Source organism: Myxine glutinosa, unplaced genomic scaffold (genome assembly GCF_964187855.1).
Source record: "Myxine glutinosa unplaced genomic scaffold, kmMyxGlut1.1 SCAFFOLD_2327, whole genome shotgun sequence".
Taxonomy (NCBI): Eukaryota; Metazoa; Chordata; class Myxini; order Myxiniformes; family Myxinidae; genus Myxine; species Myxine glutinosa.
In genome coordinates, this window is record NW_027618422.1 from 37,092 (window position 1) to 62,759 (window position 25,668).

Consider the following 25,668-nt stretch of genomic DNA (forward strand, 5'->3'; position numbering starts at 1 on the left):
TCACACTATCTCCCCCTCCCTCTCACTATTTTCCTCTCTCTCTCTCACACTCTCTCCCTCTCTCTCTCACACTCTCTCCCTCTCTCTCTCTCACACTCTCTCCCCCTCTCTCTCTCACACTATCTCCCCCTCCCTCTCACTATCTCCCTCTCTCTCTCTCACACTATCTCCCCCTCCCTCTCACTATTTTCCTCTCTCTCTCTCACACTATCTCCCTCTCTCTCTCACACTATCTCCCTCTCTCTCTCACACTATCTCCCTCTCTCTCTCACACTCTCTCCCTTGCGCTCACACTCTCTCCCTCTCTCTCTCACACTATCTCCCTCTCTCTCTCACACTATCTCCCTCTCTCTCTCACACTCTATCCCTTGCTCTCACACTCTCTCCCTCTCTCTCTCTCACACTATCTCCCTCTCTCTCTCACACACTATCTCCCTCTCTCTCACACTATCTCCCCCTCCCTCTCACTATCTCCCTCTCTCTCTCACACTATCTCCCTCTCTCTCTCACACTATCTCCCTCTCTCTCTCACACTCTATCCCTTGCTCTCTCTCTCTCTCTCTCTCCTCTCTGACGCCACCTGCTGGCCGTTTGTATGCTGGTTGTACTGTCATGGCGTCTGCTTGTGGAGGCCTGTGAGTGCTCTGTGTTGTTGCTCCATTCCCTCCCCCCCCCGTTTTCCCCCCTCTGTGTCCTTGTACCTGTTCGTGGAGTCTTCCTGGTGATTCCCATATACGTTGAGACGGGAGAGAGAGCCGGAGAGCACAGGGTGATCGCTGGTAAGGGTTCGCCGTTTTTGGGCGTCGCCCGATTCCCGATCGGTGTTTGCTCCTTCATCTTAAACCTCTATTTCCTTTTTTTCCTTTCGTTTATCCTTCCTTCAGTTTGTTTTGTTGCCTCCCTTTTCCGAAGTTCGGGGAATCGGAGAGGTCTGATTGCTTCCCATTCCCGGAGTTCGGGTAGGGAAGATTGTATTATATATTCACCCTCCCCGAGTTGGGGAGGGGTTGTAAGTGCAGCTGTTCCAGCATGGCAGCTGCACTATCTCGATTTACGGCCTTTCAGAGCCTGACCCGTAAGCACGGGTTCTTTTGTGTACCTCCGGAACGTGAGGTTAGTGTCGAGGACGTTGTCCTCGCAACCGGTCGTGTTGTCGGGATCGACAAGGTTGTTGCCGCTTCGCGGATGAACAAGCGGATCGTTATTTTTTTGTCCGACGTGGATTGTGTCCCACAAATTGTCGAACAGGGTTTGACAATCGATCCAGATTTATTTGTAACTAGGGCATGCCCGTACTATATATATGTATGCCCGTACTATATATCTATCTAAAATTATATCCCCCCCCTCTATTTACATGAAATGGTTTGGTCCATTCGCAACGCCAAAGCGAACGGCGAACGGCTTGCGAGTACAGTGACAATCCCCCCCCTCTATTTACATGAAATGGTTTCGTCCATTCGCAACGACCACAGAACCCCCCCCTCTATTTACATGGAATGGTTTGGTCCATTCGCAACGCCGGCACACGCGATCGTTCGCTGCTCTCTGATTGGTTGAATCGTTTTTTGGACATAGCTCGGTAAGTAATTGTCCGATTAATATGAAACCTTGAAAAGGCACATCCTCGGGTCCCCAGCAATATACCTGGCAAGTTAAAAGTATATCGGACCCGTGGTTGTCGAGAAACAGCGGTCACAGACAAACGTACAAACGTACAAACGTACAAACGTACAAACGTACAGACAGAGATTACTGGAATTATAGATAGATGATTTCCCCATTAGATAGCCCAGCGATAAAAGTCGTGATATCCAATTGCACCCCATTTGTATCCGACGATGTACTAATTAAAGAATTGTCCCGATACGGTACCATCGTGTCTCGTATCTCCATGATTCCCTTCGGGTCACGAAACAACGATTTAAGGCACGTGGTTTCATTCCGGCGGCAAGTGTTTATGATTTTAAAAAATTCCCAGAAGGATTTAAACCTTATAATAAAATTAAAACATCAACAGAACGAATATACAGTGTACGTGTCCACCAACTAGTCTAGTAGGAAGACTAGGTCCCCCTGCACCCCCCGGAGATATACTTCTAATCAGTGTTTCTAGATTGGAAAAAATGTGTAGAAAATGACTAGCTATGGCCCCAAGCTGAAAAAATGTCCCACATACCATTTTTATGCAAATTACTGCTGCCATTATCAAAAAAAGACTAGGTCCCCCTGCACCCCCCGGAGATATACTTCTAATCAGTGTTTCTAGATTGGAAAAAATGTGTAGAAAATGACTAGCTATGGCCCCAAGCTGAAAAAATGTCCCACATACCATTTTTATGCAAATTACTGCTGCCATTATCAAAAAAAGACTAGGTCCCCCTGCACCCCCCGGAGATATACTTCTAATCAGTGTTTCTAGATTGGAAAAAATGTCTAGAAAATGACTAGCTATGGCCCCAAGCTGAAAAAATGTCCCACATACCATTTTTATGCAAATTACTGCTGCCATTATCAAAAAAAGACTAGGTCCCCCTGCACCCCCCGGAGATATACTGAAACTGGCAGTGACTGGTGATTGAAATGCGGTGCCTTTTTGTGTTTCAGGTCGAGGTACGTGAACTCCCCACGATCTACAGCAACCAGGAAGAGACTGATACCAGGGTGGTTCTGTACCTCCATCATGCTGCTACCATCGGATACAAGAACGCTGTAGTCAGAACACCGGACACAGACATCCTCCTGATCCTGCTCCACCATGCCCACAACATCAAGCTGACGGTGTACCTGGATACAGGGTCAGGGAAGCATCGCCAACTTGTCAACGTCTCTGAGCTGGCAGAATCCCTGGGAGAGGACTACTGTGCCACTCTCCTGGGGTACTATGTGTTCAGCGGAGAAGACTGCACCAGTGCCTTCAAAGGGAAGGGAAAAGTCGGGCCCTTGAAAAAGCTGGAGAAGAATCCCAGGTTTCACAGGGCATTCGGTGAATTTCACAGGGTATTTAGAAAAATAAAACTTTGTGTTAACGTCTGTGTAGACGGACCTTAATATGAGTCTATTATTTCGTAAAACTGTGATTATTTTGTAAATAAAGCACTAATTAGCATACTAGTATACCATAGACACATGTAATCATGTTATGAATAGTTCTATCATGATCTATGCCCTTCAAAACATGGGTCTAGACACCTTCATTTTTCAATTATCTGCAATATTGGCTGAGATATGTCAAAAATCGTTTTTTTGATAATGGCAGCAGTAATTTGCATAAAAATGGTATGTGGGACATTTTTTCAGCTTGGGGCCATAGCTAGTCATTTTCTACACATTTTTTCCAATCTAGAAACACTGATTAGAAGTATATCTCCGGGGGGTGCAGGGGGACCTAGTCTTTTTTTGATAATGGCAGCAGTAATTTGCATAAAAATGGTATGTGGGACATTTTTTCAGCCTGGGGCCATAGCTAGTCATTTTCTACACATTTTTTCCAATCTATAAACACTGATTAGAAGTATATCTCCGGGGGGTGCAGGGGGACCTAGTCTTCCTACTAGACTTAAACGTTCTAAAATGTTTTGGCTGCGGACAATTTGGGCATGTTAAGCATGACTGCCCCCGAAAAGAGAATTCTCCACAAGTGCAACCTCCCCTCCGAACCGGGAATAAGCAACCCCCCCACCTTCCCACCACCGGTCCAAACCCTTCCACCACTGACCCAAGCCCTCCCACCACCGACCCAAGCCTTCCCACCACCGACCCAAGCCTTCCCACCACCGATCCAAACCCTTCCACCACCGACCCAAGCCTTCCCACCACCGAACCAAGCCCTCCCACCACCGACCCGAACCTTCCCACCACCGACCCAAGCCTTCCCGCCACCGACCCAAGCCCTCCCACCACCGACCCAAGCCTTCCCACCACCGATCCAAACCCTTCCACCACCGACCCAAGCCTTCCCACCACCGACCCAAGCCTTCCCACCACCGACCCAAGCCTTCCCACCACCGATCCAAACCCTTCCACCACCGACCCAAGCCTTCCCACCACCGACCCAAGCCTTCCCACCACCGATCCAAACCCTTCCACCACCGACCCAAGCCTTCCCACCACCGATCCAAACCCTTCCACCACTGACCCAAGCCTTCCCACCACCGACCCAAGCCTTCCCACCACCGAACCAAACCTTCCCACCACCGAACCAAGCCCTCCCGCCGCCGAACCAAGCCCTCCCACCACCGACCCGAACCTTCCCACCATCGACCCAAGCCCTCTTACCACCAATCCAAACCCCCCCGCCGTACCCCCTTCCCCTCCCCTTGAAACAGGGGCCCCTCCCTCTACTGAAGGATCTAATTGCAGCCATCTCCTGTTAACGATAGATCTCACCCCCCAGGCGACATCGTCCAATCACAGCTTGTTGCCTGCTATAACTGATCCTACCTCTCTCGCCGTGGTAGCTGATGGGAATCCCCTCCCGATGATCACGTCCTCCCCCCAAACCCTTGCAATCTCTTCCCACTAACCAGGACGAGTTTCAATTAGTCTGCCCAAAAGGAAAAAGACATCTGCAAACAACAGATGAAAACGGTCATCTCTTTAAAAAACCTACAACTGAAAACCGACAGCCCCTCCTCTCTGGCCTAGATTTGTCCCTCGTCACAGAAAATCGTTTCTCGGTATTGGAGGACATAGATGTGGATGAATCCTCGCCCTTGTCTACTGACCTAGAAACTGATATGGTTGAACCACAAAAATTAGTACCCCCCCCCTCCCCCCCTCCCCTGAAGATGGCTCATTTCTCTCCCTCCCCGTCCCCCCCCTCTATGGACTATGCCCCATCCGATAACGTGGAGGGATGTGATGACGGTGAGGAGATAAATGATGAAAACCAGTGTGACACACCATCTGAGCCATCTGATATAGATGACCCTGTTAGTGAATGTGGTAGCCTTAAGGAAGAAGAAACCCCTCCAATCCCTCCCTCCGAGATAAAAAGGTTTCTTAAGGACACATTCCGAAAAAGGAATGTTGTTATAGAAACCTTTTTTCCGGAGCTACCTGATTTTATACATTCCGCTAGACTGATGGTAAAACGGCCCCACGTTTTTAATTTCAATTCCTCCCAACGTCACCGTTTAAAGAAGTGGTTGCAAAAAGCTAAGAATGAACTGCTATCAAAAAATTGAGTGGTGGTCACTCCTCCTTATACCTGTAATGAGTTTTTCCATTTGTAGCTTGAATATTAACGGAGGATGTAGCTCTGTCCGTAAAGTTCAAGTAAGGGATTTTTTATTACAGAAGAAAGTTGACATTGCCCTCTTACAAGAGACCCATGCCAACGACTGCTGTGTCGCAGAGTGGTGTAGGCTCTTCCCCGGCCTGTCCTTCTTTAGTAACGGTGACTCCCGCAAAGGCGGTGTCGCAATAATTCTTAGCCCCTCCTTTTCGCCTTCATCGCTTAAATTCGACGAAATACACAAGGGATCCCTAGCATCCCTAGAATTCCACTACTGTGGAAAATTCTATACTATTTTTAATATCTATGCCCCAAGTACGCCTGTAGCTCGGCGAGTTTTTTTTAATGACCTTGGGACACACCTAACGTCCCTCGACAGCCAAAACGCCCTAAAAAACCAAGACAATCATGTTTGTATTGGTGGAGATTTTAACTGCACCCTCCAACCCCAACTAGACAGGAACAGTGCAGAGCCCCATCCTGCCTCCACAATCCCTCTCACCAAATTTTTAAAACAAATGAATTTGACAGATATATGGCGGGTACAGCACCCATCAATCAGGCAATACACATGGTGTCGATGCATTCAGGGTAATATTGTACTTGCTCGCTTGGACAAGTTTTATATTAATCCTCCACTTGAACGCCTCGTTCTGTCATCCAAAATTTGCCCATCAGGATTCTCGGACCACAGCGCAACATTTCTCAAAATTTCTGCCCCCTGCCCGAAACACAAGAGTGCTTTTTGGAAATTTAATAACAACTTACTTGATGATAGTACCTTTAAGGACATTTTTCCGGAAATTTGGAATATTCTGGTTGCCTCCCAAGGGAATTTCTCAAACCTCAGACAATGGTGGGATAATGCCAAAACGCACATCAGACTGTTCTGCCAACAATATCGTGCGTATGGTGTTCAAGAGGAAAGAAAAACCACAACCTTACTTGAAGATGAAATCCTGGAATTACAGGAACAGCTTCAGGGAACCGCAAGTGTGAGCTACCAGGGAATGAGGCAACAAATCCATGGAAAAACGGCCTTACTGAATTCCATATCCGAAAGGCGAGCACAAAATGCTTTATTGCGCCTGAAGATGAGGTACATACACGACCTTGATGCTCCAACCAAATTCTTCTTCAGCCTTAAAAGGGGGGCCTCTTCGTCAATGATTACACGCTTGCTCCATGATGGGGAACTCCTTTATGAAGATGGCAGAATCAGGGAATGTGCCCGGAAACATTTTAAACAACGGTTTATGCGGCATGACATTAACCAGGATGCAATATCGGAACTTGTTTCTAACCTTCCAACATTGGCGGAGGATCAGAAGCAGCAGTTGGAGGATCCTCTTAGGTTACCTGAGCTCACCGCTGCCTTGAAGGCCTTGGAACCTGATAAAGCCCCTGGACTGGATGGGCTGACAAGTGAATTTTTCCAGTTTTTTTTGGACACCATTGGACCTCACCTACTGCGGGTATTGAATGAATGTTTAGAGGATGGACAACTGCCGTGGAGTTGCCGGAGAGCAGTCACCACCTTAATTCCTAAGAAAGCGGACACTCAACTTATAGAGAACTGGCGTCCTATTTCTGTTTTATGTACGGATTATAAAATTTTAGCCAAAGCCTTGTCTAATCGAATGAAACCTTTTATGAATGTACTAATAGGAGAACATCAATCCTTTTGTATTCCTGGACGTACTATTTTTAATAATATCTTTCTTATCCGTGATACCATTCGGTTTTGTAACAATTTTAATATGAATGTTGGTCTGTTTTTTATTGACCAAGGAAAAGCCTTTGACTGTATTGACCACATGTACCTTTTTAGAGTTTTAGAGAATTTTGGGTTTGGACCTATTTTTATCTCGTACGTTAAACTTTTGTATTGTAATATATCCAGTGTTCTTAAAATTAATCAAGTATTGTGTAGCCCCATTGCTGTACAGCGGGGAGTACGGCAAGGTTGCCCGCTATCTGGACTTTTATACTCTCTTGCCATCGAACCTCTTCTGCTCCAATTACGTACGCACATTTCTGGCTTCACTGGATCAATTCTTACCACACCGCTAAAAGTCTCTGCCTATGCAGATGATGTCTGTATTTATATAAAAAATAGTGCTGACGTCACTGCGGTGGCTCAGGCACTAAAAACATATTGTCAGGCTTGTTCAGGCCAGGTAAACTGGAAGAAGAGTGAAGCCCTTTGGATAGGACCTGGAGATTGCCGCCAATTATCTGTCTCCCTCTTCCAAATCCTGGTGGCGTCTGGTCAAATCTGTTTCTGGTGTTTGTTCCCCCTCCATCCCCTCCCTCACCTCAAACGGCTTAACGGCTGACTCCGCACGTGAAAAAGCTGAATGCCTCAACTCTGTGTTTGCCTCTAAATCTTGTGTCCCAAACCCATCCCTCTCTGTACCCACCGTACCCAGTCGTACCCAGCTGCTCCTGGACTCTGTGTCCTTTCCTCCTTACAAGGTGGAAAAGTTTCTGGCAACCCTCGACTCTGATTCTGCAACTGGTCCTGACGGCATCAGCCCACGGGTCCTAAAATCATGTTCTTCTGCACTTTCACTCCCTCTTTCTGTTCTCTTCACCCTCTCTTTTGCTCAAGGTCATCTGCCATCTGCTTGGAAATCAGCCAACATCACCGCTTTGCACAAAAAAGGTGCAAAAACAGATCCCAGCAACTACAGACCAATCAGCCTTCTCCCAATTATCAGCAAAGTCATGGAATCCATCATTGCTTCAGATATTAAATCTTTCCTCTTCTCCAATGGCTTGATCTCTGATCATCAATTTGGTTTCAGACCTGGTCACTCTACTCTGGACATGCTGCTTCTGCTTTCTCAACAATGGATGGAGGTCCTCAACGCCAAACAGGAAGTTAGAGCTGTCTCCCTTGACATTTCACGTGCCTTCGATACGGTCTGGCACCCTGCTCTGCTCTCCAAACTCTCCTCCTTTGGTATCCATGGAGATCTCCACGCATGGCTGGCGGACTTCCTCTCTGGTCGTAGTCAACGTGTGGCCCTGAATGGGTTTCTCTCATCTCCTCTTCCTGTTCAGGCTGGAGTTCCCCAAGGTAGTGTTCTGGGCCCTGTGCTTTTTCTGGTCTTCATCAATGATCTCTCTGACTCTCTTGAAAATCCTCTCTATCTCTTTGCTGACGACTCTACTCTCTGTCGCTCCATTCCTCATCCCTCAGATCGGCAGTCTGCAGCCTCCTCACTCTCTGCAGACCTGGACAAAATCACAGACTGGTCAAACAAGTGGAACATGTCTTTCAATCCTGACAAATCTCACACTCTTACAATGTCTCTCCGAAAGGACCGACTGGACAACCCTCCCATCTACTTTCTCAACAATCCTCTCCAAGAAGTTCTGTCGCTCAAGCTTTTGGGTCTCACTATCTGCCATGATCTTTCTTGGGAAAACCACATTTCCAAGCTGGCCTCCAAAGCCAGTCGCCGACTGGGCATCCTCCGTCGTGCGAAGTCCTTCCTTGGCACACCTGAGCTCCTCACCACATACAAGGCTTTCATCCGCAGCTCAATGGAATACTGTTCCCCCCCTCTGGGCTGGTGCTCCTGCCTCACACCTTGCTCGGCTTCACGCTGTTGAGGCCAAAGCTTTCAGAATCATTGGAATCTCCTGCGATGTAGTCAACGCCGAGGGCCTTTCACTCACTCACCGCAGGCAGGTTGGTGGTCTTTCTGTCTTCTACCGACTCCTCTCCGGCCTTGCTCCCCCAGCTCTCTCTGTGCTCTGTCCCCCCAATATTCCTTCAGGTCGCACAAGATCTGCCTGCAACCCTCTTCTGGTTAAACTGCCAAAGTCTAGGCTCTCTGCTCACCTTCACTCTTTCATTCCCCTTTTCTCCCGCCTCTGGAACAAACTCCCCCACTCCCTTCAATCCCACTCCTCCCTCCAGGTCTTTAAAACAGCTGTTCACCACCATCTCTTATCTTCCCCCATCGAAAACCTTGATCTTTTCTACCCCCGGTAATTCACCCCAGAGTCCTTGCAGTGTTCATATGTTTTAATCCTCTCCCACCTCCCCCCAAGTCCTCCCGATGTCCCTGTTCTCAAATGTTGTGTTTGTGTCCTTCCCCCTCTCTTTTGTGTCCTTCCCCCTCTCTCACCATCTTGTCTACCGCTCCCCTTGTTTTTTTGTGTTTTGTGTGTCGGTTTGTCTTTTTGTGTGATTAATGTTAGCTCTTTCACGAGCCTCGATCTTGTATACAAAAAAAAAAAAAAAAAAAAAAATTGTCCTACCAGGAGGAGTGAACTGGCAGAAAAGTGGCATTAAATACCTCGGTATTTTCCTCGGAGACAACACCTTTGAGCAGCAGAACTGGGTGGGATTACCAGACAAGGTAATGGCAAAACTGGCCCGCTGGAAAGGACTTCTTTTTCAACTTTCGTACCGCGGAAGAACTCTCGTCATTAACAATCTTGTCGCCTCTATGCTATGGCATAAGATGATATGCCTACAACCGCCCGGGAGCCTTCTTATTACACTGCAAAAGAGCATTGTCGACTTTTTCTGGAGCGGGAAACACTGGCTCCAACCCCCCGTGGCATATTTACCACTCACTGAAGGTGGCCAAGGTCTTATTGATATCCGCAGCTGGATTATGGTCTTCCGGCTTCATATCGTGCGCCAACTTGTATATGGAGATGAAGCCCTACTCTGGAGGCCTCTGGCTAACTGCATATTACAGCTTACATGCAAGCTGGGTTACGACCGAGAACTTTTCTTGATGAACCCTCATCAAATCGATTCATCCTTGCTGCCCACCTTTTACCAAGGGGTGATGAACGCCTGGCAAGCCCTGTCCTTTTCCCGTGAAATGGCAACATACAACATGGAAATGTTGTTGAATGAGCCCCTATGCTACAACCCCTTCCTGGAAAACAGCTTGAATAATAGGGGACTCGTTCAACGCTTTGTTGATGCCAAGCTGCTGCGAGTGAAAGACCTCATGACAGAGTCTGGGAGCTGCCGGCTGAGTGCTGCCGCTGTGGCACAAAAAACCGGAATAAAATCTGTCAGGATCATCTCTCGATTCCTTCAAGGGATATCCACAACGTATCGTAATACCTGCGAGGAACTTGGCCCTTCCCCCGAGGAAACAGCGGGTGACTTCCCCAAACTCCTAGTCTTCAGCCCGCCACTTAATCTGTCCCCTGGCCTGAACAGCCCTGATGATACTGCATTATCCCTTCCCGCCTTTCCAAAGAAAACTTTGTACAACGCGTACGTTAAAATTTTATACGCAAAAACATTTTCTGAGCACCCGAGGCTTCGATGGCGGGATGTTTTACCCCCAATACCACCCATTTGCCCCAATTGGCGAAGTTTTTATCTCTTGCCTACTCCAAAGTATGTTGGAGATATTCAATGGAAACTTGTACACTGGATTTTACCTTATAATGTTTTACTGAACCGGTTTTCTACTGCTAACTCTAATCTATGCCCTTTCTGTGCATCCATTGAAACCCTACCGCATATATACCTTGAGTGTGAACGATTGCAACCTCTTTTTACATTCCTTCAGGAACGCTTTGTGAAGCTTGGTTCCCTCTTCAATCACAATGTTTTTATTTATGGTGTTTTAGGACCGTCTTCCCTTAGGAATGTGGTTTTAATGAATTTTTTAATTGGCCAGGCCAAGTTTGCAATTTATAAATCCAGGAAGAAAAAAATGGGAAACGCTTCTGACTCGTCATGTGATGTACTGCTCACCCTTAAGGCTCTTGTAAATGCAAGACTAAAGCTAGAATACTGGTTTTTTTAAATGAACAAGAATTTAACATGTTTTAAAGAAAAATGGGTTTTTAATGATGTCATATGCACACTTGATGATGATGATTTGATAATAACTTTTCCTTGAGACCATTTTTATTGTGTTTTGTTTCTTTATGACTGAACATAACTGATTTTCTGTACTCTTGTAATAAAAGGAAGAAACAGTCAGTCTCTCTCACTCTCTCTCTCTCTTGCGCCCCCTGCTGGCTGTCGGTGTGTTTGGGCGCGGCAAGATGGTGGCTGTGCATGTGTGGTGAGGTACGAGCTGCTCTGCTGTTCTACTCTGTTGTCCCTTTCCACGTCGTATTTCACCTTCTCCTTCCCCCTGTTCGTTTATCTTCACATCCTTACTCTGCATTTGTGCCCCAACCCCTCCCCTTTGATCAGACCCAACACTTCGGGGCTTCGGCCTCCCCCACCCCCCTCTGCCTCCCTTTTCCCTCCTCGATTCCCTTTTCTTATCTCGTTTGTATTTATATTCACTCCGTGTCCTTTGTTACCTTTTCCTTTTCTGAGAGAGAGAAAGAGAGCCCGCAGCTGTTTGTGGATAACTTTTGCATTAATCGGCCCACCCCGTCCTCCGGCTGATCGCTTTTTTCTCCACCAGCTGTGTTTGTTTTCGCCTTTGAAAATCTGTCTCGGCTCGTAATTAATTAATCACTGTTCGGGAGCGATATTCACCCTCCCGTCCTCCCCCCCCCCCCGGTCCTCGTCCACTCCCCCCCGTCCCTCATCCCTCGTCCCCCGTCCCCCGTCCCTCGTCCCCCGTCCCTCGTCCCCCGTCCCTCGTCCCCCATTCCCCGTCCCCCGTCCCCCGTCCCTCGTCCCCCGTCCCTCGTCCCCCGTCCCTCATCCCTCGTCCCACCCCCACCCTCGTCCCTTGTCCCCCCCCCCCCCCCTCGTCACTTGTAAATTATGACTTCGTTTTCGCGTTACGCGGCATATGAAGCGTTAACTCGTAGACATGGCGTCGTTTGTGTCCCGCCGAACGAGGTCAGCGTCGAAGACCTCGTTATTGCTGTGGGCAACATAATCGGTATTGATAAAGTTCGTGCAGCCTCACGAATGAACAAACGTGTCGTTATTTTCGTATCCGAGGCTGAATTGGTTCACGAGATTGTATGTACAGGATTATCGACAGATGACGGACATTTCGTACTCGTGTCCCCTCTCGACACTCCAGCCGTTAAGGTCATCATCTCGAACTGTCCTCCATTCCTGAAGAATGAGAGACTGGTCTCTGAACTATCTCGTTATGGTACTGTGGTTTCGTATGTCACGATGTTACCTTTACGTTGCCAGGACGACCGGGCTAAACATGTGATGTCTTTCAGGAGACGAGCTTATCTTGTACTTCCTCCTTCTAACGTCGAAAGAACGCTGAACATTGTTTTGAAATTCAAAATTGATAATCATGATTACCAATTATACGTAACCACTGACACCTTGAAATGTTTTGAATGTGGTAAATTCGGACACCTGAAACGCTCTTGCCCAAAAACGGCTTCGTCGAACGATGGGACAAACCACGTAAACAACAAGGATTCTTCTTCTTCATCTTTTGCTTCGGCTGTGATCCTGTGAAGGGAATATCTTCCATGTCCGGCAATGACGCTCAGCCTTCCCATCCCGATGATCCAAACAGCACAACGAACGTCGGGGATGGTTTCACCATTGTTCCGTCAAGGAAGAGAAAGACCTTTCCCGACGGTCATTTAACTCAGAAAAAGGTAGCATTTAACAATAAGCAACCTGTCGGTAACACCCCCCCAGTCGTGACCGATGCCACTCTACAAGGCTTACCTGGGACAAACCCTGTACCTACAGCTAACAAGTTCGGCCCCCTTTCATGTGAGGACATAGACGTTCCACATGCAGGGACTGGTTTACCTGTTAACAAATCAAATGGAATTGTCTCACCTGTTACGGACTCGGCTATTGGAAAGTCCTCTGATGATTTTGCTGAGACCACTGGTGATGAACCTGCTGAGACCACTGGTGATGAACCTGCCGAGACCATGGATGATGAACCTGCTGAGACCATTGGTGATGAACCTGCCGAGACCACTGGTGATGAACCTGCCGAGACCACTGGTGATGAACCTGCTGAGACCATTGGTGATGAACCTGCCGAGACCACTGGTGATGAACCTGCCGAGACCACTGGTGATGAACCTGCCGAGGCCACTGGTGATGAACCTGCTGTCACTTTGGAAAATGTTAATCCTGAGCATGATGATGCTGAATTCCCGTCAGCAGAAAATAGCGAAACTGTCCCAGTTACTGCTCTCACTTCATCACCGGGTGAAGCTGGAATTGCAGGAATCAATATTTTGCAAGAGACTCCTATTCTGCTAGATACCGCCACACCATCGGAGGTTGTTGCAGTCGGGGGAAGCAACATCGCTGCATCTGCTGATGCTGTTTCTGTTTCACCAAATCCACAGATTATTGCTGTTATTCCTCAAAGCAATGTTCCCACGGTGGGAGAGCACACAGATGTTACAACTAGTGCAGGTCCGTGTGCCAATATTGATGACAGTAGTGACATGCAGGATTATACAAGCTTGTGTGATTCGGAAATTAAAACTGACTCTGACGAATCTGACCTGGAGGAAGCAAACAGCCAGGTGGAAGCAATGGAGAAGCCTACCAGTCTAGGTCCTACTTCCCCTGAACAAATACGACTTTTCTTGCAAAATACGTACAGGAAACGCAGTATAAACCTAACAGAATACTTTCCCGATTTACCGTCCTTCCTTGAGTGTGCTCAGGCTATTATACGCAGACCTGACTCATTCAACTTTCGTCAGACACATTGTCACCGTTTAAGAAAATTGATCGCCAAGACGAAAAAGACTCTAAGTTAATTCATGGTGAGTTTCAAGATTGGAACAGTAAATGTCAATGGTGGTGGAAGTTCACTCCGCCAGATCCAGATCAAGCAGCTGATAAACGCAAACGGTCTCGACATAGCTTTGTTGCAGGAGACCCACGCCGTCAGATCTGTTCAGGCCCAGTGGCGACTCATTATGGATAAGGAGTGTTTTATTAGTAACAGCTCCTCGTCTAAGGCAGGAATCATGTTTGTCTTAGGGAAACATTTCCAACCATCCTCGCTTCAATTTGCGAATATCATTGATGGCCATCTTGCCTCTGTGACCTTCTATCTCAATCAGGTCAAGTTTACAATCCTTAATGTGTATGCTCCAAGCAAAAATGGTGAGCGGATCTCCTTCTTTGCTGAACTGAGAAAGTTCCTCCAAACACTGGATCTGCAGACTTGTCTAATTATTGGTGGCGACTTTAACTGTACTGTTAATGCCTCATGCGACCGAAACGGGCTGGAACCTCAACCATGTACCGCAAAACTCTTTGCAAATATCATCGCAAAATATAATCTCCATGATGTCTGGCGCTTGCAACACCCTTCCGAACAATCCTACACATGGTGTCGTTGTTCCAACAACCACATCTCACTTGCGAGGCTTGATCGCATTTATGTAAATTCTCACCTGTTACATGGAGTTTGCAAATCTGACATCGTGCCTTCCGGTTTCTCCGATCACTCCCTAGCTCGAGCATTCGTTCAACTCTCGAAACCGTGTCCAGGGAGTTCTCACTGGAAATTCAACAATAGTTTAATAGAAGACTTCAACTTTATTCAGGCTTTTGAATCTTTCTGGACAGATCTCTTGGAACGGAAGCTAAGCTGTTCTGTTAACCCACTGGTGTGGTGGGATCTAGTAAAAACCTAAATCAAAGGCTTCTGCCAACAATACCAGAGCTTCTCAAAAAGGGCTGATTATGAAGCAAGGAAATTATTGCAATCAGAGATTTTACATCTTCAGAGGGTCACAGGACAAAATAATAATGTGCAAAGAGCCTTAACCGAAAAACAGTCTTTTTTGAAAGAAATAACTGAGAGGAATGCACGTGGTGCCCTAGTTCGGATGAGGGTGCAGCACCTTAACGAGACAGACATACCAACTAAGTATTTTTTTTCCTTAGAGAAATGCCTCCCGAACAAACAGCTCTCTCAACTGCGTTTGGCAGACTCATCCATCACTTTCAACCAATCAGTTATTAAACTTTTCACAAAGGAATATTTCTCGAAAATATACTCGATGGAGCAAATAAATCCTGTCAGTGTCGCCTCTATCTCCGTAGGGCTGCCAGTGTTGTGTGAGGGTGGACGTTCCTACCTGGAGGGGCCCATTACCTTGGACGAACTTGGCGCCGCTCTGCACAGCCTTGCTGTTGGGAAAGCGCCTGGATTGGACGGACTCACAACTGAATTTTATAAGAAATTCTGGCATCTACTGGGTCCCGAACTCCTCAACACCTTGAACGCAAGCTGCCAGCTTGGAGAGCTCCCTCAGAGTTGCCGACGGGCTATTCTCACCCTCATTCCAAAGAAAGGAGACTTGCTCTATATTAAAAACTGGCGCCCAATGTCTTTGCTATGCACAGACTATAAAGTATTCTCAAAAGCCCTGGCATCGCGACTTACTCCTCATCTCTCCTCATTGTTGAAAGAAGACCAATGTTATTGTGTACCCAAGCGCTCCATCTATGACAACATCTCCCTCGTAAGAGACATGATTGAACTGTGCAAAGAAAACCCCACAGATTTGGGACTTCTTCTCCTTGATCAGGAGAAGGCCTTTGACCGCGTCGATCATCGGTACCTCTTCAAAGTGCTTGAACGGTTTGGACTTGGTCCGACCTTCATTTCTTACATTAAGATACTGTATAACAATATCTCTAGTGTGCTTAAGATAAACAATGGACTTGTTACACCCTTGCCTGTCAACAGGGGAATTCGACAAGGTTGCCCCCTCTCTGGCTTGCTCTATGCTCTCTCCATCGAACCCTTACTGGGTTATTTGCATGCTAGACTAACCGGGGTTGGGTTTTCTCATCTTGAACGGCCCATTAAGGTGCTGGCATATGCTGATGATGTGTGTGTTTTTGTGCGGAACCTCAATGACATTAACGTTGTCCGTTATTGTCTATCCGTGTTTGAAAAGGCTTCTTCAGCCAAAGTGAATTGGGAGAAAACGAGCGCCATTTGGCTTGGTCCGTTATGTCACTCGGCACCCAAACTTCCTGCTCCTCTTGCATGGGCCACTGATGGCGTGAAATACCTTGGAGTGTTCTTGGGTAATGATGCCACAGTAGCAAAGAATTGGGCTGGTCTGTTGGATCTTGTTGAAGGAAAACTGCAAAAATGGAGAAATCTGATAACACAACTGTCTTATCGTGGAAGGGTCTTGGTGATCAACAGTTTGGTGGCCTCTACCCTATGGCACAGGTTCTTTGTGCTGCACCCTCCGGCAGTGTTGCTTCAACAGCTCCAGAAGTGCTTTGTGTCTTTCTTCTGGGATGGAAAGCACTGGTTGCGACCCGAGGTCCTCAGCTTGCCACTGACCGATGGAGGCCAAGGCCTGGTTGACATAAAGAGCCGGTTAACGGCCTTTCGACTTTCGGTTGCTCTACGCATGCTGTACATGCACCCCTCTCCACCTTGGGTCGACGTCGCTCGTCGCCTTTTGCAGCAGGCGGGGAGACTAGGCTATGACCACGCTATATTCTTGATGGATCTCTCGCATCTTGATATGTCTCCCCTCTCCAGGTTTTATCAGAGTGTACTAAACGCATGGTGAACTCTAACGACAACAAGAGCTACGCATTCGTACACAAAGCAAATGTTCTTGATGGAACCTTTGTTTTACAATTCAATTTTACATGGTATGCCTGCTGATAGGTGTCTCGTTCAATGCTTTGTCGCGAAGAACATAAAATCGGTCGCCGATCTTTTAAGCCCAAATGGCAGTTGGATTGGAGCTGATGCATTGGCAAGCCTGGTTGGCGTGCGATCCTCCAGAGTTGTGGCACGTATGCTACGCTGTGTGCTTCATACTTATGTACAGCTTGCACCTAACTGGGAGCAAGTCCAAGCAGACAACGAACAAGGTGCTTCTCCTGCTACCTTTCCTGAACTTATTTGCAAGTTTTCCCTTGCCAACTCTCCTCCGTGTACCCCCTTTAGCATAGGATTCAATGGGTTTCCTAAACAAAAAGACCTCTATTTGGGTTGCGTAAGTTTCCTTTTGCAAGGGCAAATGACACAGCGGAGGGTTCGATGGAGAGACCTCTTACCTTGTTCCCCCCCATATTTTCCTAATTGGAAAGGATTCTATCATCCTCCTGTGCCGCCACGACATGGTGACCTCCAATGGAGACTTGCACACTGGATCCTCCCCTCTAACCACTTGCTGCACCGCTTCTCAAGTCTCCTAGCAGATGAATGTCCCTTTTGTAAAAGGCCTGAAAACCTCTTTCATATTTATGTTGAATGTCAACGGTTGGCTCCTTTATTTATCTTTCTTAAGAATTGTTTTGGCAGGATTGGTTTGGTTTTCAACACTTGTGTTTTCATTTATGGCTTAGACATCTCACACAATAATTTGAATGATGTGTCAGGTAATTTCCTGCTTGCACAGGCAAAAATGGCAGTGTATAAATCAAGAAAAAGAAAAGTTGATGATCTCGGAGCTAATGAGGAAAATGCCTTATTCTTGTTTAAAAATCTTGTGACGAGCCGTGTAAAGTTAGACTTTGCCTTTTTCTCCATAACAGGAAGGCTGCCACAGTTTGAGACCAAATGGTGCGTGAAAGAAGTCATTTGTAAAATCCTGGAGAAACGTTTATTGTTTTGTGAAATGTTTTGTGCATAATTTTACTGTATTAATATTTTTGGTTTGTTTCTCTGCTTGAAATGAGAATGTGACCCCTATTTGGGGGTTTTCTTTTTCTATTTTTATAATAAAAAGATACAAAAGTCAAAAAGTCTCTCTCTCTCTCTCTCTCTCTCTCTCTCTCTCTCTCTCTCTCTCTCTCTCTCTCTCTCTCTCTCTCTCTCTCTCTTCCTTCTGTTCGGTTGCGACCACCTGGTCAATTTTCTAAGTTCTAGCTCTTCCATGAGCCTTGACTTTGTAGCCTATACAAAAATACAAAGTAATAATAAAAGGCGACTTGTCTTCTTGCAAAGGTTTCGCGCCCAAAAAAATGTCCGACGATCCGCGAGGGCAGGTGGACACACACACCAGGATTATTTAAATTGTCGGATCCACACCAAACCGCACGAAGTCGAAACCACAACATTGCGGAAAACTCGACGTCATCTTGGTCACGACCACGAGGCACACACGTAATAATACGTTCGTTTTTCCACGTGCAACGGACAGCGTTCCCATTATGTCCCCGTCCTGCTTCATGTTGTTCATGAGCGGGATATGCAGTTCGAGTGCGACACGTGATAGTCGGACTGGCGGTCCCGATGTCCATCTGTGCGTGCGAATCGTCCCGTTAAAACAACTCGGCTGTGCAACAGGAAGGGCGCTGGTTTCGGGACCTCGGGCAGGGCGACCCGGAGCGCGCCGGACACGGTGAGACGGCCAACATCTCGGACACGGTTGACGTATACATTTCCCGAGATTAACGTACTTAAGAACATTTTATTAGCGACGCCCAAGTTTCGAGCTCCTCTGCGCGGTTGTTTCCATTGCTCCGGGTACGCCATTGGCTGGCAGGACCGCACGCTCGTCTCTTACTGGTTCAGCCTGGGTTCGAACGACCCCGACCCGGCTGTAAGTTGCCGCCCTGGTGTGGTGTTTCGCAGTTGTGCTGAGTTCGTTGGTGGAACTTGAGGAGGCCCACGGTGTCCTTCGCGAAGAGTAGGTGAGCTATCGCCGGCACTGAACAAATTGCACATTCCTGTCCGAAGTACCTCTTGGAAAGCAAAGGCAAACCACCCAGTGTAATCATTTTTCTATCGAATCTGCCTTTCGGCACAGCGCAAGAATTAAATCGTACGTCATCCATATTTCTTTAAAACGGAACACACGACTCCTCAATACAGAACCAGTACCACCAAATCTGTTGATGAGGTCTACCTGGTAACGGTATCAGCTCTGGCTGATGATGCGAGGAATCCTGAAATGTCAGATACAAATGTGTAGTATTCGTGCTCATTCATGTAAAACTACAATACTAGGTAGAGCGCACAACTTCGCCGGGCTGAAAAGTTTATGTTTTGTATCCCATTGATAAGCCGGATCTGGATTCAGACCTGAACCAAAATCGAATCGACTTGTTCTCATCACCGAACCAACTCGTCCACCAGGTTTAGTCATAACTCGTCCATAAGTTTTTGACATATCGTGCGATATCTTTTTGGCCATATCTATCTCTCAATGGTGAAGAATCACTTAAAAAGATAAATACAAGTCAGGAGACGACGATGGTTCACGAGCGAGCGGTATTCAATGACAAAGGTCAAAACCGACATTGAAAAAATATAAATAGGAATGTATTATCTGTTATGAGACTAGTTAGCTACACAATACCGAAAATTCGGTTCGATTCCGACAACTTTGAAAATTTGACCTTTGTGACCTTGAAAGGTCAAAACGAAGGTTACTGACCTTGAAATGAGATAGAAAATAATGTATAATCAGTTATGAGGTTAGTTAGCTACATAATACCGAAAATTCGGTTAGATTCCGACAACTTTGAAAATTTGACCTTTGTGACCTTGAAATGTCAAAACGAAGGTTACTGACCTTGAAATGATAGAAAATAATGTATAATCAGTTATGAGGTTAGTTAGCTACACAATACCGAAAATTCGGTTCGATTCCGACAACTTTGAAAATTTGACCTTTGTGACCTTGAAATGTCAAAACGAAGGTTACTGACCTTGAAATGAGATAGAAAATAATGTATAATCAGTTATGAGGTTAATTAGCTGCACAATACCGAAAATTCGGTTCGATTCCGACAACTTTGAAAATTTGACCTTTGCAGAATCCTCGACCTTTGACCTTTGAAGGTGGATGGAGGTTATGTTTTCACCCCTGTCTGTCTGTTTGTCCGTTTGTGAACAAGATATCTCAAAAAGTTGTGGACGGATTCGGACGAAATTTGGCAAACGTAGTGTATGTGACAAGGACAAAATGATTAGATTTTGGTGAAGATCCGGATCCGGCTACTAGAATTTTTGAAATGGTTCTTCACCATTGGGAGATAGGGCCAAAAACGATACATAGCAGGATATCTCAAAAAGTTATGGACGGATTTGGACGAAACTTGGTGGACCGGTTGGGTGTCTGACAAGGACGATTCGATTCGATTTTGGAGATCTGAATATGGATTCGGATATGAGAATTATTTAATTTTTTGAAGTGATTCTTTACCATTGGGAAATCGGGCCAAAAACTACATATAGCAGGATATCTCAAAAAGTTGTGGATGGATTTGGACGAAACTTGGTGGACCGGTTGGGTGTCTGACAAGGACGATTCGATTCGATTTTGGAGAAGATCTGAATATGTATTCGGATATGAGAATTATTTAATTTTTTAAGTGAGTCTTCAAATTGGGAGATAGGGCCAAAAACGATACATAGCAGAATATCTCAAAACGTTGTGGACGGATTTGGACGAAACTTGGTGGACCGGTTGGGTGTCTGACAAGGATGATGCGATTCGATTTTGGAGAAGATCTGAATATGGATTCGGATATGAGAATTATTAATTTTTTTAAGTGATTCTTCATTGGGAGATCGGGCCAAAAACTACATATAGCAGGATATCTCAAAAAGTTGTGGATGGATTTGGACGAAACTTAGTGGACCGGTTGTGTGTGTGACGAGAATCGATTCAATTTTGGTGAAGATCTGAATATGGATTCGGATGTGAGAATTTTTTTTTTTTTAAAGTAATTCTCCACTATTGATAGGGCTAAAACCAACACATAGCAGGATATCTCAAGAAGTTGTGGACGGATGATTTTGATTAAATGTGATTGTTTTGTGATTTTCTGGTGTACTCGAGGATACAAAACGTATACTGTTCACCTGGCGGAGGTATGCTCTCTACTGAGTGCAGTTCTCGATTTTGTCGCATCCCGAATGAGGAGATGGTTGTTGGATGGATGTTTACCGAAACGTGATGATGGCTACCTCCTTTGTGACACCTCAATAATTATTCCTAACAAAAGAGCAGCAACTGAGCAAAGTACTCACATTGCAAAGACAAGGCTTGGTGGAGATTAGAAAGCTCGCTTGCTGCTTCTTTTTTTGTGAATTATGACCTTTACCAACCACAACCATTTCTTTGCCAACTCAGCAATTATTATGAAGAACTAGAAGCCGACGTTTTGGGCGTCAACCGGTCGGAGCGTCAACCCTTCGAGGCCCTCCTTCACTGTACTGAAGGGTCGACGCCCAAAATGTCAGCTTCTCCTTGCTTCACACAACAATTATTAGTCAGGAGACAGACACAGAGAGAATATGGCAACACAAACCCTTAAGCGACCCAGATCGTTTTGCTATATAATTTTTGGATGATTGTTTGTGATGAACGGGATGTATGTTGCCATATCTAGTCCTGCACAAAATGACGATGGTATTCTGTGCCTCGGCTCTTGCTTGGACTTGGAAAAGTTTTGGAATGCACATACTGATGGAAAAAACAACACCCATTTATAATCCTACTCTCTTTTCCTCTGATCCCCACCCAAGCCATGTTTTCACCCTGGAGCTACGCTGCCATGTTAGCAGCCCTTCTTCCACAGTGCTCCCCGCCCAGCTCTTCGCACCATGAATATTGGCCCTCGATTCCTCCAAACATCGACCTGGATCCTTCAACCAAACCCGACATATTGATTTTCTCCAGGAAACCAGTGCGACCAGTGCGACCTTGCCTTGCATTGGATGCTGGTTTGGGGCTTGGAGAATTCCTTTTCACCATCCTTTTTGTTGTGGCAGCATTGAGGCCTCGGCGTCGAAATCCGGGCTGTATCGAACCTCCTTCGAAATGTTTACCTCATCACACTTCTTTATGGACTCCGCCACGCCAACATGAGGCCTGGAGTGGGCTGTGCAATGATCTCAAGTGCTTGCTTAGTCGTGGTCCAGGATTCACACAAGGCTGGGATTTGATCGAAGGATTTGCTGACAAGCTCCTGGAGTCAGCAGCTGCAGCGACACCTAGTGATGACACCATGGACCTGTGGACCAGTGAGATAAGGGATGGAGGGCCAAGACCAGTTTTTTATTTTGGGCCTTGTGTCTCAGCTGGAGTTTCAGCAGTCCTTCGCTCACCACCACTCTTTGAGTTGTACGCACCACTTTCAGCTGAAGGTGAGTGGGTGCTGGATGTCAAAACAGAAGTGAGACGGAACAGCCAAAGCAACCTGAGCCCGCCCGCAGTACAGGTGGTTCTTTGTTGCATCAATAATGCATCCTGTGGCTGCCGGCATGGTGAGCCAGACTCAATCTGTCTCGTTTGTCAGAACTCAAGATGCCAGACTTCACAACTCAACATCGCAGCACCAGCCTTAGCCAACTGGTTCCAACACCGCCTTGCTGCAGGATTGCAGGCTCAAAAGCCCAGTTTTGATGGAGAGCTAGTGCTTCGTGATGCTGAGTATCCAGGATGCATGGCTTTGCATTTCCATTCAGGCCATAGGCTCAACTTCCGGGTGGTGCCCGCTGTAAGGCTGGCTTCTGGAGGCTCTGAAGTCTACGCTTTGGCTGATACATTTGGAGGTGGTTGGCAAATGTCTTTGGGAGTATATGAGAAGAGGTTTTTAACAAGCATCACGCGGCAGCTTGGACCAGCATCCTGTCATGTAGATTGTGCTCGGATAGTGTCAGCGTTGTTCTGTGGGTACAAACCACCACACAAAACCCTCTTTCCAAATAAACCCACTTCAGCCACAACACTCCTTTCTTCTTCACTCTCTCCGGCTTTTGCTCACCTCTTCATCGAATCCCTCTTTCTCAAAACTCTTCATCGTACTGACGTTGGCTCTTGGTCACCTCATCTGTTGTCTGATCGAGTTAAGGATCTACTCAATGAGGTTTCCATCTGCTTGTCCAATGAGGGTTCTCTGTCCTTTCCCTGGAGTGATGAGACCATTGTAGAAAAAGCATGTGTCCCCTTTATGCATCGATCGCTGGCAACACCCCTGTCGGGCGGTTGGGGAAAAGCCCGGCGAGAATTTGAAAAGTTGGTGGGGAGGTTACAAATGATGGTGGAGAACTATGATGAGACGCTGAAGGAGATGTCCGCCATTACCAAGCAGTCTGCTAACCCTAACAACCCACCCAACAGAGCTCCTTCCAGCTAACTCGAGAAGCTACGTTCATTTTGCGACATGATGTCTTGGTTAAAGCAATGTCCCCAAAATCTCAAGCAGCTCATTCGAGAGCTTGTAAATAATTCGAATAACATATAGATCATGTGTCCGCATCAAGCAATTGTTCAAAATTTATTTCAAAAGGTCTTCAGAGGTCAGAGACCAGACTGGTGGAACATCTTACAATAGTTATCACATTATATGGAAACAGCATTATGACATATGTAACAATTATTATTTTGTATGCAGCCTGTGGCTGCTCGTTGCATCATTGCTGGGAGCATGGCTGTGCCGCTGATGCAGTGCCCCGTTACCAGTAAGCTGGTACTCATTTTGCTGACCCCGGAAGGATGGCAGGCTGAATCAACCCACCTGGTGTTATTTAACAGCAGGGCTCCAACTCAGGACCTTGTGATAATAAGCCAGCCACCTTAACCCTTAAGCCAACACCTGCCTTTATGGTACGTTGATGATGATTTTCTTTTCAGAGGCCAGGGCATTTGTATGTCGGCTGAGCATAGTTCCAGCTCTGCAAACTTATCTTTAGAAGCACCCGTTGCTGATGGAGATGTGATAAAGCACGAGATTCAGCTCTAGCTTGAGCACAAGCTGAACAGCTAGGAAGCATCTACCTACAACTTCATGTGATGATTTGGTGTTATGCAACTGACTGTTTCAGGTCATATTTTGGGATAGTGGGGGTTTTTGGTTGATTTTACCTGCAGTTTTATGTGTATATTTTTTGCTCAATAAAAAAACAATTTTTTGCAATTGTTGCAGATAAGAACTAGAACGACACTCTTCGACATCAGGAAGTTGACCGATATGCCTCCGCCGACACCATTATACTTGTACCAAGAATGATTTGATACAGCTGTTCTCAAGCTTCTACAGGCCAAGGCACTCCTATGGTGAAAATTTCCTGTCAATCAGTCCAACGACTGCAGATAAAATGAGTTTTAAAGGAAATAAATCCGAAAAATGGCAGTGTTAAATCATTCACATGGCCTGAGAAGAAAAAAATGTAGTTTCTTCTTCTTCCAACAATAACTTCTGGCATCCAGACCGTACAGCTAATCATGTTGAAATTTTAAATACTTATTCCCCTTGATGACAGCTGCATTACATTAAAGTTTCAGGTCAATCAATGCAGCAGTTCAAGAGATAGAAGCTTTTTAAGATTTTCTTTCAACTATACTTATTGCGGCCAAACCATGTGACTTATCACAACTTCCCAAATAATGTTTTAACTTCCCGACATGGGGAACATACATGTAACGTTTCCACTCGATATCTTCAAAATTGAGGGAGGCAATAGGGTTTTTAATTTATGCTTCAAAACGTCATAACTCCTAAACCATGTGACCTATGAAATCATGGATTATTGGTTCGTCTGGGACATGTGATCATGCCTGCAAAGTTTGGGCTCGATCTGTTCAGCCATTTCGGAGAAAAGGGGTTTTTAGTGTTTTTCATGAAAAAGAATATGGCGACGTCAAAAAAATTTGGATCCTGAATTTGTTTTTCACTTAGGTTATACCACCGTTTAGAGGCCATTTTTCCCCGCAAAGCGGGGGTTGGCCTTTTCGGGGACCGTGGTAGTTGTTGTTTTTTGGTCCCCTTTTTGAAGCAATGTTTTACGGCCGGATGCCCTTCCTGACGCCAACCCTTTTTGCCGCCTTCAACGACAAACAGGGAATTACCAGTGAACTGGTACTCAAATTAGCCGACCTCGGAAGGATGACAGGCTGAGTCAACCCCCCTGGCGTTAATTCGGCGATCGACCGAGATTCGAACCCAGGATCCTAGGATCCTAAGCCGGCACCCTAGCCGCTAGCCCAACACCAGATTTTCACTTAGGTTATGCACAAACAATATCATACTTGTGGCATCAATATTTCTATTTGTCAAATTCTAACCTCATAACGTTAGCACTTAATATCCTAAATAAACATTTTTTGGTCCCAAAGCAGAGTTCTTTAGAATGAGTCATATACATTTTTTTCCATTGAGCCATTTCAGAGATAGAGAGGCAAAGTTAAAGGTTTTTTTTTTTTCCAAGATGGCGCCCAAGCCACTTGTTCCTATGACGTCATAATTAGCAGTAAAAAAATTATATATTGTCTAGCCAATCACTTGCTGAAAATTTCATGCCAATCAGACCAACGGTTGCAGAGAACTTCTATTTTAAAATTTTCAGACCTGGAAACAGGAGGGGAGCAAGGGGAGGAAGGGGGGGGGGGGGGGGGGGAGGAGTTGTAAGAAGAGTAAAAATAAACTATAGTAAAAACAATAGGTATTCCTCTACATTGCATTTAGAGGAAACCTAATTATACCAAGTTTGTCCAAAATCCCACACTGGTTCACGAGAGCACAAGATACACGAGACAAAAGGCACAAG

At 46.1% G+C, this 25,668-nt stretch overlaps 1 protein-coding gene across 1 annotated transcript; it reads left to right on the top strand.

Moving 5' to 3' along the window:
• The first annotated feature begins 680 nt into the window (after nt 1-680).
• On the top strand, nt 681-24,038 carry LOC137415920 (inositol 1,4,5-trisphosphate receptor-interacting protein-like). Its single transcript, XM_078769385.1, has 2 exons — nt 681-779; nt 21,646-24,038. Exon 2 carries the CDS (start codon nt 21,648-21,650, stop codon nt 23,256-23,258), a length of 1,611 nt encoding a protein of 536 aa, XP_078625511.1. The 5' UTR covers nt 681-779; nt 21,646-21,647; the 3' UTR covers nt 23,259-24,038.
• The last annotated feature ends 1,630 nt before the right edge of the window (nt 24,039-25,668 follow it).